This window comes from Synchiropus splendidus, chromosome 4 (assembly GCF_027744825.2).
Source record: "Synchiropus splendidus isolate RoL2022-P1 chromosome 4, RoL_Sspl_1.0, whole genome shotgun sequence".
Classification (NCBI taxonomy): Eukaryota; Metazoa; Chordata; class Actinopteri; order Syngnathiformes; family Callionymidae; genus Synchiropus; species Synchiropus splendidus.
Window position 1 is genome coordinate 2,049,680 of NC_071337.1, and position 14,447 is coordinate 2,064,126.

General features: G+C 51.3%; 1 protein-coding gene and 4 non-coding genes across 7 annotated transcripts in view; 2 read left to right on the forward strand and 3 right to left on the reverse strand.

Annotated features, from left to right (window-relative positions):
• The first annotated feature begins 526 nt into the window (after positions 1-526).
• Positions 527-600, forward strand: trnat-agu (transfer RNA threonine (anticodon AGU)). The gene has a single exon. It is a non-coding gene; the product is annotated as a tRNA-Thr (tRNA).
• Positions 601-799: 199 nt separating this feature from the next.
• Positions 800-884, forward strand: trnay-gua (transfer RNA tyrosine (anticodon GUA)). Its single transcript is given in 2 exon segments — positions 800-836; positions 849-884. It is a non-coding gene; the product is annotated as a tRNA-Tyr (tRNA).
• Positions 885-2,010: 1,126 nt separating this feature from the next.
• Positions 2,011-2,095, reverse strand: trnay-gua (transfer RNA tyrosine (anticodon GUA)). The gene is given in 2 exon segments: positions 2,011-2,046; positions 2,059-2,095. It is a non-coding gene; the product is annotated as a tRNA-Tyr (tRNA).
• apaf1 (apoptotic peptidase activating factor 1) overlaps positions 2,041-14,447 on the reverse strand; it is a 41,042-nt gene continuing 28,635 nt past the window's right edge. The window contains exons 26-27 of one of the 3 annotated variants that reach the window (XM_053861986.1): positions 14,298-14,444; positions 2,041-3,239 (exon numbers count right to left, since the gene is read on the reverse strand). In XM_053861986.1, the coding sequence (XP_053717961.1) occupies positions 3,093-3,239; positions 14,298-14,444 (294 nt within the window). In that variant the 3' untranslated portion in view covers positions 2,041-3,092. Of the gene's footprint in view, positions 3,240-14,297; positions 14,445-14,447 lie in introns of those variants that run through there. The other 2 variants (XM_053861987.1, XR_008414346.1) reach the window with 2 other exon arrangements.
• trnai-uau (transfer RNA isoleucine (anticodon UAU)) lies at positions 4,341-4,434 on the reverse strand. The gene is made up of 2 exons: positions 4,397-4,434; positions 4,341-4,376 (listed from the first exon to the last, which is right to left on the reverse strand). It is a non-coding gene; the product is annotated as a tRNA-Ile (tRNA).

Genomic DNA, 14,447 nt, shown 5'->3' on the forward strand with positions numbered 1-14,447 from the left:
GTCCCACTGTCTCTCTGGATCCAGCCACACACAGAACTCTGCTGCATCTGGACCTTCCTCCACATGGATCCCAGATCATGGAAGCAGAGTGGCGCAGCGGAACCCTGCTGGGCCCATAACCCAGAGGTCGATGGATCAAAACCATCCTCTGCTCTCAAGGTCTCCTTCTTTTATATCTCCATGAACACAAACATTTGTAGCTCAGTCTCTTTGTTTTGGATGCCATCGTTGATACTACACATTCTGGGTATTCCTCAAGACCGAGGGAGGTCGCAGAGTTCCTCAATTTAACTTCCTAAGAATTGGGACAGTCCTTGCTCCTTCTGCATTTTTGAGGCTTGAGGTTGAGGATGAAGGAAGGTATTGGAACGCACCCCAAGTCTTGGTGGAACCTGTTGTTTACACTGTGATTTATACAGTGACCTTCCATTCCCCACAGGAGCCACGTTCCTCTATTGTTCATCAGTGTTTCATCGCTCCACAGACTTGATCTCCAAGACCACTGGGCTTCTCTCCTCACCTGTGTGGCGCTGTGGCTTAGTTGGTCAAAGCGCCTGTCTAGTAAACAGGAGACCCTGGGTTCAAATCCCAGCAGTGCCTCAGAGGTGGAGCGTTGCTTTTAGACACTTTATCAAGACAGCAGGATTTATGGCACCAGTTTGATGAAGGAACCTCAGCACCAGTGGTTCCATGGTGGAATGGTCAGCACTCTGGACTCAGAGTCCAGAGTGCTGACCATGATGTAACAGGGAAGCAGCACGTATTCCCACAGTCACCTCCCATGAAACATGGCTGTGCTCCTTCGATAGCTCAGCTGGTAGAGCGGAGGACTGTAGAGTCAGACGGACATCCTTAGGTCGCTGGTTCAAATCCGGCTCGAAGGAACTGTTTTTCTGAAGCCTGACCTGTATCCAGGTTTCTCTGCTCCTCACCATGACCTGTTGTGTGTGGTCAGAGCCTCCAGATCTGGTCAGCTGTATATTCCACCTCCATGTTGTATGAGCTGTGACACTGCTCTCATCACTTTCCACAGCTGTGGGACTGAGGTGAGGTCAGGGGTTTGGGTTCGAGCTGGGATCCAGCAGTCAATACAGGGGACTCCAGGGTCTCCTGTTGACTAGACAGGTGCTCTGACCAACTAAGCCACAGCGCCACACAGGTGAGGAGAGAAGCCCAGTGGTCTTGGAGAGCAAGTCTGTGGAGCGATGAAACACTGATGAACAATAGAGGAACGTGGCTCCTGTGGGGAATGGAAGGTCACTGTATAAATCACAGTGTAAACAACAGGTTCCACCAAGACTTGGGGTGCGTTCCAATACCTTCCTTCATCCTCAACCTCAAGCCTCAAAAATGCAGAAGGAGCAAGGACCGTCCCAATTCTTAGGAAGTTAAATTGAGGAGCTCTGCGACCTCCCTCGGTCTTGAGGAATACCCAGAATGTGTAGTATCAACGATGGCATCCAAAACAAAGAGACCCAGCTACAAATGTTGCTGTGTTTTCTGTGTTAATGGAGATAGAAAAGACACAGCTGCTGACAGCATTGATCTGATCCTATAGATGCTTCATTCTCCTCGCTGCTCTTCTTGTTCTGAATCGACAGACAGAACGCTGCCTTGGCGTAATGCTGCCCCCAACAGGCCAAGGACCTACCTGCATTAAGGAGTGTCCCAGTTCTAAGGAACAACATCTTCCTTAACCCTTGGTTTTGAGGTTGAGGAAGACTTGGAATCCACCCTTGAACTGGGATCAGATTGAGTCCAGAGTGCTGAGCATTACACCATGGACCCATTGGTTCTGCCTTCACAATGGTTCTTGGTCGTTCCTTGTCTTTGAGGAACTCACTGTTGCCTCAGTTTATCGTCTGAAAAGTCGATGATGATGAGAGGAGCCTCATGGTCCAACGTTTCCTCAGGAACACAATAAAAGCAACACTTGGATCATTAAAAAGGCATCTGCTGACTTTGATCGCAAGAGAAACCTGGATACAGGTCAGTTTTCAGAAAAACAGTTCCTTCGAGCCGGATTTGAACCAGCGACCTAAGGATGTCCGTCTCACTCTACAGTCCTCCGCTCTACCAGCTGAGCTATCGAAGGAGCACAGCCATGTTTCATGGGAGGTGACTGTGGGAATACGTGCTGCTTCCCTGTTACGTCATGGTCAGCACTCTGGACTCTGAGTCCAGTGAGTTCAAGTCTGGGTGGAACCTCACTTTTACCCCTTAAATTTGATGAGTTTCAGCCGCTGAACTACTTCAGTGTCCCTCCTGCAGCCTTCCTCCACATGGATCCCAGCTCAGTGTCAGATCATGGAAGCAGAGTGGCGCAGCGGAAGCCTGCTGGGCCCATAACCCAGAGGTCGATGCATCCAAACCATCTTCTGCTATCAAGGTCAGCAGATGCCTTTTTAAAGATCCAAGTGTTGCCTCCAACGTGTCCATGAGGGAGCGCTGGACCATGAGGTTCCTCTCATCATCATCATGCAGAGTTTGATGGAGGAACGTCCAAGAACCACTCCACAGTCCCACGACACCAGTGGTTCCATGCTGTAATGCTCTGGACTGTGGATCCAGAACTGAACAGGACCTGCAGTTGGTCTCGCTCCAGTTCAGGTGGGATCAGCCGTGGTGTCAGGGCGCCGACAGCCACAGGCGAGTGATGACCTCACAGCAGCAGGTTCAGTCAGGAGGAAGTCTGGTCTCACGAGGGCTTTATTGATTTAGCAAACAGCTGCATCACAGAAACACACAGCAGCGTCAACCGTTCACAGTCATGTGACCTCAGCACCTAGTTGTACAGTTAAAGTAAGAAGCACAAAACTGGGAGCCACAGAGGTGAAGTGGAGAAGAGACGACAGCCTCGAGTCCCGGGTCAACAGGTCAGTGCAGGGCTCAGTGATTATCATCGCGGGCTCACGTGCTCCCCCCGGAGGACGAGGCTGGAACTACAAGTCGGCGCTACATTTTAGCTGGCAAGCTTGGCTCAGTTCAGCGGGGGGTGGACCACGGTCCTGAACAGCCCCAGTGTCCCGTGTAAACAAGTCAGTAGGATTGTGCTTTCAACCAAACCACATCAAAGGCACTCGCTCCGCTCTTCAGGCCACTCTCCTCAGGACGTAGAGGATCCCGATGTTGTCGATGGTCACGAAGGTGGAGAAGTCGCTCGACACGTGGACCTTCTTCAGAGCGCCCCCTTTGGTGAAGAAGGTCTGCAGCGCTTGGCCGCTGTCCACGTCCCACCACTGAGGAGGAACACACAGGTTAGCTGGTCGGGGGGAGGCCCCGGGGTGGACCCAGGCGGGGAGACAGACTGGAGCCAAGTGGGAGTCGGGGGGCCACAGGGGCTGGATTCACGTGGCCCTGCTGAGGTCAGCACAAAACTGTGACTGTCATTTATTTTCTTTCCTACTTTATGTCATTTTTTTTGTCTTTCATTTCACATGATAAAACTGCTACACAGTCTCCGTGAGTGACGCCGACTTTGGTCGCCTTTCTTGTCATTTATTCATGTATGCTGACTCACATTTGATCATGCTAATCCATAGTCGAGATCGTCTAGTTCCTCTCATATCGTAAGTTCCATGAAAACTAAAGGCTCCTTTGATGCTCTTCTTCGGCCCCTGCTGCCCCCGACTCCCACCTTACCATGGACTGTGGCCCCTGAGGTCATTAAATGGTTGTAAAAGGTCACGAGTCTCTGGGACCTGGAGCCTTGTTCTCTCGAAGCAAGCAGTGCACTTTGTTAGCAGAGGGAAGCCTGGGCCTCTTGGCTTGGGCCGCTGCCCCCGCGACTCACATCAGAGGAAGGAAACTCAAGAGATACATGTGTCGAAGCTGGTGACCTCAAAAGCTTGTGTTCACACTGCAACACACGGTGTGTGTCAAGATTCAGACCTAGTAAAATACAGGTTATTGAGTGATGCCTCAACATGAATCCAGAAGCACAGCCTCACCCTCTCCACACCCTTTCCCCGGCCAGTTAGAATCACCCTGTTTCATCAAGTTTGAACCCTCAAACTGAGGCTTAACCTTGTGGGGACCAGCAAAAATGTCCTCACAAGCAGATGTGTTTCCAAGAACTGGTCCCCACAAGTATAGCTGAGCCAGTTGTCCCGGCAGCTCTGCACAGGCCCGGGGCAGTTGAGCAAACAAGAGACTGCTCACAGAGCAGCAGGCGCCTGATGGAACGCCACCAAAACAAAGACACCATCTGAGGGGAATCCAAGGCTTCAAAATCCAAGGTCTACTCTGAGACTTGTGAGGAAACAAGGCGACGGAGGAAACGCTGCACTCCCTGAGCTCTGCAGCAAAAACACAAGACACTCGGTGGAAGAAAAAAAACATGCTCCAGGTGAGGCTCGAACTCACAACCTCGGCATCGCTCTGCAGAGTACTGGCGTATAAGTACCGCGCGCTAACCGATTGCGCCACTGGAGCCACAGCGTGGCAGGAAGTGACGTAAACGTGATGCTAGTGAATCTTCCTTTCAAGGTCATGTGTTCATCAGAGCCAGGTCTCATGTCTGCAGCTGGGAAAGTGGGAGGAGTCAAAGGAGGCTGATCTGGATCCAGGACTTTTGGAGGACAACAAATTCTGCAGGCATCACTTCCTGTTTGTCTCAGAGGAGCAGCGCTCCTCCAGGTGAGAGGTGAACGAGTGAGTCCAGCTGGAGCTCACAAGCTTGTTGATCTGCTGGGTACATTCCGTCAGGAAGGTGAACTGTGACCTGGGGAGGGAGGACAGGAGCAAGGAAGCCCTGCAGTTCCTCCAGCGGCCTGTAGGGTACGGAGCTCAGGCAGGACCAAGTCCCCATCATGAGACCACCTTGGTTCCGTGGCGCCAGGGCGGGGTGTGTGTGTTGGAGGGACCACCAGAAGAGGCGCGACGCCAACAGGAGGCTGAGCCCCAGACGGCGCCCGCTGTGTGGCCGGGTGTGATAACTGAAGCGGAGCTTCCAGCAGCTTCATCTGTCATCACGTGACCTCCTGCAATCTGAGATAAGGAAACCATCCGCTGCTCTCAGACGCTCCTGCAGCAGCGCCACGTCTCCAGGACGCTGAGTCGGGATGTCAGCGGCAGAAATAAACACTGAGCTAAGTTGCTGTTCCACCATCCGCCCCGCCCTCCTGCTGAGGAGCCTTCTTTCACCTCCACATGTGGAGCAACAAGTGAAGCCGGGGTGTCGCAGAACCCGCTGCCTGACCTGGGACGGGAGGTGGATCGATGGACCAGTCTCTCCAGGAGGTGGCGATGTTGTGATCGCAACTATCCAACCAATCCCTGCGAGGCGCTGCAACCATCGCGGCTTTCCCGCCAGTTCCACCAATCGCTGCAGTCTCCTTTGGCCCCGCCCCTCTACGCAGCACGTTCGGCATCACGTTCCCTCCCTCCTTGTGGAGATGAAGGGTGACGCCGAACGCTCACATTGTTCCACAAATATACAAATCTTACCGCCAGGGATCGCGATTCGGACCTGAAGGATCCTGAATCCTAAACATCCAAATCCCCACGATGGAACTGTAGAACAGAGGGAAGTCAGAAGCCCAACACTATAAAGCAAGATGGCCGACCTCCATCTCTCTCCAGCTGTTTCTGAGCCTCTACATCAACAGAGCAGCAGCTCACACACACCTTGACCTCTCAGACTCCGCCCCCATCCACACCTCCGTCAGGCCCCGCCCTCATCAGGAGCCCCAGAACAAAACAGCTCAGAAACTACTCATGGAACATCAGCATGAAAAAGATGGACTTGTTTTGACATTGTTTATTTAAGCATGAACATTTATTTATTTATTCATTGATTTAGTGTGTGTGTGTTCTTTTCACTTAAATACACTTTGCTTTTTGCATATCTGAGTCAAATCCTTGCAGCCTGGAGCTTCTCTTTTAGGCTGAAAACGGACACTAGTTTTGACAAGCTCATTTGCAAACCTCTTCAGTCCCATCATCTTGTTCCAGAACCATGAATGACAGCCGGACCCTTCTCACCCTGGTCATGGACTGTGTGTTCCTCTTCCCTCTGGCAGGAGGCTACGGTCCATCCAGACCAGAACCTCCCGTCACAGGAACAGCTTCTTCCCCTCGGCCGTCAGACGGTTGAATTCATGATCAGCCTTTTGTTGTTTGTGGGTTATTTTATTTTGTTTTGTTGACAGCGGCGGCTCGACCCCCCGCGCGGTTTCCGCAGCCGGACCGAGGGAAGCGGCTGCACACAATCCGAGCAGAGAATCGAGGTCACGTTCATGAGGAAGTCAGGATGGGAACATGGCTGCGATATGCATTATGAATGCGAGTGTGTTTCCCACTGACACACACACATTCATCTTCAGCTAAGAGATAAGAGCAGTTTTGCATAACAGGACTGTGTATTTATAGATGTGCTTCTGAAGCGGCTGCAGGAGCGGAAGTCAAAACACTGGCTGATTTACACCTGGAGACGCGGCTCACGTCTCCGGGAGGGTTGAAGCTGAGAAGGGCTGCTCCACCACTGCAGCCTTCCAGAGGATCCAGAGCCAACACATCAAACACTCCTTCAACTGTGGCAGCACCTCACGGCCACCACTTCGCACTGGCACAGCCACAGTGGTGGAAAAGACGGAATGATGGTGTGAAATCCGGACTAGAGAGTTCGGTGTCAGAGCTCAGGAGGGGGAGGTCCACCCTGAAGGTAGGGATGCTAGTCATTCTGACTCACCAAACCCAAAAATGAGCTCCGTGAGACCACTGACCCTTATTCTGGCAACCCACTCCACCATTCTCAGCTGGCAACACAATCCTCCACTTTCATCAGCGACAGCACCGACCTCTGACCCAACAGGAGCAGCGAGACGAGTCAAAATGGTTTGACTTTCTGACCCATGTCCCACACCTCTCCTCTTTATTGGATCACTTCTGGGTTGTCCACGGTATCAAGGATTTCGCAGGGCCAGTTCTGACCGTTGCCATGCCATGTGATCTGAAGTCAGTGAATGCAGTGTTGAAGTTCTCGTTTTATCAAGGAAAGAATTGCAGTTTGCAACCCAACTATCTCGCACCTCTCTTTACACTAGCATCCTCTTCACTGTGGCTAAGCTAATTTTCTTTATTTATTTTGTTTGGTAAAGCTGAAGCAGTGCGCACTGGAACCCAGTTAGAATCACCCACTTATTTTTTTTGAAGTTTCATCCTCAAATATGGTCCTCACAAGGAGGTGTTTATTCAAGAATATGTCCCAGAGAAAGTCGGCTAAACAAGTAGTTCAGGAGAGCAACCATCGCGCCTGCCTCCACTGAGACTCACCGGACTGGACAGTTGAGGTGAAGCAAGTTCAGCTTCCATTTGAGTGGATTTCCTCACTTTTGTTCCGCTGAAATATTTAGGTTCTTTTTGCTGCGCGTAACGGTGCGCAGGCGTTTCCTCATGTGAGATCGATGGCGTTCTATTCCGTCTGATCTGAAGCGTGAATGGAAGGAGCTGCTTTCAAAGGGCCGAGCGGCGTGCTGCTGAATATTTGATGATGACGAGCCTGGCAGGTCATTAGCGCCGCTCTTTGTTATGCTGCTTCACGCCTGCAGCTCTGGTCCGCGCCGACCCGGGAGATGTTGCACGTTATTTGCACGGCAAACTGCGGCGGAGAGCATCGGCGTACGCCGTCGGACGAAACTAACCACTGCTCCGTGAGAGACGCAAGACGGGTGAAGGAAAGCGCCATCTAGTGGCTCTCACAAAGACGCCATTCCATCCGCCACATCACCGCCAGACTGGGAAGGTCTCCAGACCTCACTTGAGTTTTGGGACCGACAGAGGAACCAAGGGCTCGGCCTCAGTCCCTGGTCCCTGATTTGGTTGGCGCTACTTTTATCTCAGAGATTCATGAGGCTGTTTCACGTTTTCCAAAACTGTGCGATAGAGAGGGTGTTTGAGCTGCCTCTCAGAGCTTCCAGATGATCAGACCCTGGTTATCGTGACGCACCTTCTCAGAGGTCAAAGGTCACTGAAAAGCCTCCGAACAAGTGAAACGGGTAGCGAGAGACCGATGATGCACAGCAGCTCCACTTCTTTCTCAATAGAACGTTGCCAAACTCAAGGCCCGGGGGCCAAATCTGGCCAGGCCATGCTGCGATCCGGTTGCCTCTGAAGAGGAAGTCAGTGCTGGGAATGACACCAGAGCTGTCAGACGTCTCACGCACCAGGCAGTTCAAGGAGGATACAGACGACAACATGACAAAGAGAAGGAGAAGAGAAGGAGAAGCGGGTCAGAGTCACAAAAAGCTTCCATCACAAACAGCAGAGAGGAGGGAGGGAGCAGGAGGGAGGTGGCGCCAGTGCGACAGGAGAGAGGAGGTGAAATGGCGTCTCTTTCTCCTCCATCAAAGCTGATAAGTGACGTTTGACAACACTGGCGTCAGGACACAACAGTCATCACAAGCGCTGGGCTCCATTAGAGTCTAGAGCTGTCAGGAGGTGACGCTCGCTGACTCTCAACAGCCCAGTTCCACTCCCCTCTTTAGCTAATAGTGCTGTGTTTAAAAATTCGATTTTCCGATTCTGAATCGATTCGTACATCAATTCCATAAAATCGATTCGTAGGTCCAAAGATCGGATTAATTAATTTACGTTTTAACGCATATTCCCCGGGTGAAGTGCGCATGCGCGCACCTGGAACACCAAAGTCAAAACAACCTGCCTCCTCACAGTGGCAACACTAGCAACGTTCAGACGCGACCAAACCAAAAACGCGCTCGACAAAAGCATAGCAATTAGCATGTTATGCCTAATGGAGCTATTGGAAGTGTTGCAGTATTGCGGAAATATGACCCACCTCACGAGTCACGTGACGCGACATCACCCAGCGCTCCTGTCCAAGCCATCCACCGGGCCACAACAAATGAAACTCGAGCGAACTTTACCACTAGCGGGTAATTCTGCACGCTCTGTCAAAATAACTGAAGCGATCGCGGGCTTCATTTGCAAAGATATGCGCCCGTCTTCCGTCGTTGGAAACGAGGGCTTCAGGCGGTTAATGAAAGTAACAGAGGCTCACTATGTTCCGGTGTCTCGCAAACGTCTGTTATCCCAAACATGCAGCAGTCAGTCAAAGAAAACGTGAAAAGTAAGCTTCAGTCAGCAGTCAGGGTGGGCATCACAAGTGATACGTGGACATCTGCGCAATCTTACACGAATCTGACAACTCACTATATTGATGAGGAGTGGGACCTCTTCTCACACGTACTACAGACCACATAGAACTGTTCACATACTGAGCAATGACCGTCAGGTTGCTGGGAAGCCAGTCACCAGCACTCTGTTTACATTTTCAGTGGCTGAGAATATCTTTTTTTCATTTTGGTAATAAAATAAAAACGCATTAGTATTAAACAGCAGCATCTTTTGGGTGAATTTTTAATGTCATATTTCTAATAATGCACCAGTCCCATGAGCAGTCACATCTGGATCTTTATTATCATTGACTATCAATCCTTCATTCTTTTCCTGTTGAATGTCAATATGATACTAGTATTAATACGTTGTGTAACTTGTCATGTGATCATGCCAACAGCTCAGAAAATGGTTTAAATACTAACCTGAATCGAATCGAATCGAATTGAATCGTGATAATCGATTCTAAGTCATGAGAATCGGAATCGAATCGATTCTTGAAATTAGAATCGATACCCAGCCCTATTAGCTAAACTGGAATCAGATGGATTCTCTCGAAGCCTGACGTGATGTCAGCGGCTATTGATCCTCTGCACTACACCCTGCACTGGAGAAAATACTGGGTGGAAACAGGGAGTTTAGCCGCTCCAGAGGTACTGCAGGATACTGTAAATGTTGCTCTGTGTGTGTTAGCACTTTTATAGCTATACTTGTGAGGACCGATCCCAGGAAACTCACTTACTTGTGGGGCCTCTTTTGTCGGCCCTCACCAGGTTAAGCCTCAATTTGAGGGTTCAAACTTCATAACTGGTCCTGGTTCAGGTGAGCCATGAGTTTTGGATGGTTAGGTTCAGGGGGAGAGGCTGGGGAAAGGGTGATGAGAGGGTGAGGTCCTCACAAGCATAGAGGTAAGTCTGTGTTTGCGTGTGTGTGAGGGCTTGTTTAGCCTACTTTGAGGAGACCAATTCTTGACAAAACGCTATCCTTGTGAGGACCATATGACTTTATGGGGACTATTTGGCCGGACCCCTCAAGGTTTAAGCCTCAATTTGAGGGTTCGAACTTCCAGATAACTGGGTTCCAGTCTGGTTCAGGTGAGCCATGTGTTTTGGAGGGTTAGGTTTAGGGGGGGGGGGAGAGAACTGTGGCAATGAGAGCCACACACCTCAGAAAGACAGTGTGTGTGACAGACAGTCACGTCTCCCAAGCAGGCAGCGCGGGTCGACCTGCCCGCAGAAAGACGGGGAAATAATAAGTAAGAACATCCAGCACAACACGGGACCGGCCATGTAAACACGCTCAGCCGTCACGGCGAGGGAGGCGAGCGCCCAGGTGACGCTCGACACTCTGCAGTGACAGAGAGGAGCGGGCCAACGCGCTGAACAATGAGAAGTGTTGACACTACAAGCTTCATGCTGCATCATATCAAGCCACGCACGACGAGAGCAGCGGGAGACGTCGCCCGCTGTCGCTGCTTCTGCTCTCGACTCGCCGATCATTTGTAGCAGCGCAGACGTCTGATGTGGAGCAACGCGGGAAAACAACAAACTGGTTTATTTATTTGTAACAATTATCCCGCACCAACACAGAGAGTTGATCAAAGCCTCGCACGAGATCAGGGACTTGTTCCAATAAAGAGAGACAGGTTTGCTCCAGAGAACACCACAGACGAGGTCAGGACTGACAGGATTCATGGTGCAGTAGCAGCTCACAGCAGAGGAGCAAAACTCCTCCACAATTCAAGAGGAATTACAAAGATATATTGTTCAACTGGACTTTGATTCACTCAAAAGATGAAGCGGTGTCGCACTAATCTCTGTCCTCATGAGGTTTGAATCAGGAAGATGTAGAAGCAATGAGGCAGGTCAGCAGCTCACAGTCGAAGGTGGGAAAATGAGGTGAAACCGCACCACAGGGCCGGTGCAGCAAGAGCAGAGTCAGGCAGGTGCCTGGGATGCAAAGAAAACCCTGTGAGTAGCTGAAATACAGGACTCTCTCAGCAAAGCGCTGCGGCAGTTTCAAGCCACTCCATCAAGAGGCACTTGAAGAAAACGGGCCAGTCGTCGAGTCGCCAGTAAAAAACACACTTCACTTCCAGCAGGACCAACAGCAGCAGCAGCGGCGGCGGCTGTGAGAGCTACAAAGGCACCAGAACCGTGGTCAAAGTCACGGCACGATGACTGTTGTTGCAACGATCAGAAACACGGGCGGAGGAGCGGCCAGGAAGCTGCACCAGACATGGATCCAAAACACAAGTCCAAAGTGAAGCAGAGCTGCAACGATCAGTTGACGTCATCGATAACATCGCTGCATCGTGTTGCTGTCAGTGTAAACACTCACACGGGTCGTAGGATGGGCATCGAGAACTGGTTGTTATGGAGAAGCAGTGAGAAAATATCACCTTCTCTGGAGTCATGAAGATATGTTCATTTCTGCTACTTTCATTGGTTCCTGACTGAGGTCCGAGTCCAACTGGCCCCAGGCTCCGCCACACCACCTCCCACTGAGCGCCGTCACGCAGGAGTTGGACGGGTCCTAGAGCTCAGAAGTGTGGCCTCGTTTTGCTAGTGAAGATGACGTGTCTGACGGATGAGCAAACCCCTTCGACACCATGTTAGCGTGACGGAAGAGTGTTTGGTCTGTGACGCCGCACACCATGAAGCTAACAGCTAGCATGTCGGTTAGCATGGCGCTAACTTCTTGTCAGTTGTAGATGTAGTGTCCTGGGTCTCTCTCCTGCTAATAATAACCAGAACTGATCTAGGAGCTACATCTTTTCAGATTATCATTCAAACAAGACCTTTCAGTGTGGATGTGGATCAGATATTTTATGTCATGTTAAGGAAACTCGTCTGAGCGCAGAGTTTTCTGGAATCTGCAGCTTGAATTTCCAAAGGTTTTTATCGAGTGGAGTCCCACTGTCGCCGCACCAAGTCTCACGAACCTGTGATGAAAATGACGCTGAGCTGCAAAACTATTTCAGAATCCACCGGCGCCTGCCATGATTCCGGAGGCTTTTCCCCGGATCTCACTGATCCCCCGTCATGAAACGTGGTTCTCACAGCAGCTGCGCATGAATGCCAGGCAAGTGTCCTTCAAACGCTGCTCCACCACTGACAAAAACGAAATGACAGGCTTCCGTGACTCTCTGTGATGGTGAAGCATCTCATCATTCCACCACTATTTCCCTCTTCATTTGCATGGAGATGCAATTGGGAGGTCTTTGTGGAGCTGGTGTGTTGTGAGTGCCACAGCGTGATGTGTCTGAAAACACCGGCTAATGGCACCGCACAAGCCGGCGCAGCAATAATCATTAAAAGAGACGGACAGTTTAATTATGACTCTCATCTGCGCGCGACACTGGCCGTCCACAAACACGCGCCTCACTCCAATGACTGCAGCGCTGCACGTGACGGCCCGACTCATCAGTCCAACGCTGCTGACGGGAGGATTTATCCGTCAACAGCATCAACGCCGCGACAGCCACGTGAGCTGATGAGTGTGTGGAGTCCAGGAGCGGCTGGGAATGATCTTGTTAAACACAAGCTCCCTCAGCGGTGAGCGTACCACGTCGTGCCTGATGACAGGAAACCAGAGGAAACATAGGGACTCAAGAATACCGCAGAGCAAACGGCCACATGGTCTTGTGTTTGCGTCAGGCAAAAGAGGCGTTATTTTGCCCTGAGCCAACAGACTTTATCAGTCATGGGTCAGTCCACTGTGCTGTGGTGGAAGAGGGCGCTCTCTCAGCTATTGGTATGGTCCTTCGGCAGGGGCCGCGGCCGGAGCAAACGTACAGAGACCAAGCCCAAGACCAAGATGCCAGAGTCAGAGAGAGCAATCCAAGACCGATCAGAGGGGGAGGGGCCAAAACAGAACACAGAAAACACAGCTAGATGGTCCATCCTGGGATGTTCTCCCAGAGGGAGGGGCCCAGCACACCTCAGCAAGGAGGCGTCCAGAAGGCATCCTCAAAAGAAGCCCTCTCAGCTGGCTTCCCTCCACGTGAGGCGCCACGCTGACTCAGCTGGTTGACTGGGCGCTTGGGCAAGACAGCCAACGGCCCTTGCTTGGTGTGAAGGACCCTGGTGGTCAGGGGGGGCTGTTAGCAGTCGGCAGGCTTTTAGCTAGGAGGGCGTCTACAAAACATGAAAAAATGGATGCCCGATTCTCGACCGTATACATGCCGCCAGATGGCGCCATTAACCAGCGTAACCTGCCGGCCAAGCTATGGTCGAGAATCGGCGTCCATTTTTTCATGTTTGGTAGACGCCCTCCGAGCTACAGGCCTGGCAGTCAGTGTAGCTCGCCACCACTGGTGTGACTGAGGTGTGCATGAAACGGCTTGTTCTTTCAGTCAGGACCCCAAGTTCAGGTGACTGGAATGAAGGGAAGATGAAGGGAAAGCATCGCCTTTTGGCTCAGCTCTTTCTCACTACTACACAGACCTCATGATGGAAGCTGCACCAATCCATCCCTCACTCGTGAACAGCACCCCTCCCCCCGGGAATTCATATATGGTAAACATTTCAATGCACGTTTATAGGCTAAAATATGGATACAGGGAAAATCTGCCTCATAAACAACAGAAAAAGAATCTTTTTTTCCTTTGTCATAAGGATCCCACGTCTTAGAAATGAGGAGTTCACATGGCCTCGATAGAAAGATGTGAGGAGCACAGATCCTCCATGTCCAGTGCCCAAACATCTGGGTGAAAAAGGCAGGACGATATTCTGCAGATGAAGCTGCTCTGCCCCAGGCCACTGACATACACGGTGAAAGCTTCCAGTCTAACCTTGCTCCACTCTGACTGATGGTGTGTTGATGAAGCCAGCAAAGCAGCATCTGCTGCCTCTTATCTCCAGGTTAGATGACCAGCTCTCTCAGACGCAGCCCACACAGGCAGGTGTGAGCGTGGAAGCAGGCGTAATCTGATATATTAAGCCTCATCGATCAGCCGCGCTCCCCGGAGGATTACATCACTGCAGGGCTCCCAGCCAATCACATCGCGGCCTGACCCTCATCTGCAGTAAAATGACGCCAGTAAAAAGGCGACTGGGGTCTGGCCCTCGAGCTGGTATTTAAAGGTGACTGTGTGAGAACGTCACCGATAGATGGAGCGATTTAAAGAGGAACATCAGCCTTCCAGCTGGAGGACCGACCTTGATGTAGCCTCCGGTCGACACCAGCAGCGAGTTGTCCGGGGAGAAGCGGAGGTCCGTCACCCATCCTCCGTGGAGAGAGTCCATGGCGTCCTTTCCTTCACGAGAACAGATCTTCAGCAGGGAACCGTCCAGGACGCTCCAGAGCTG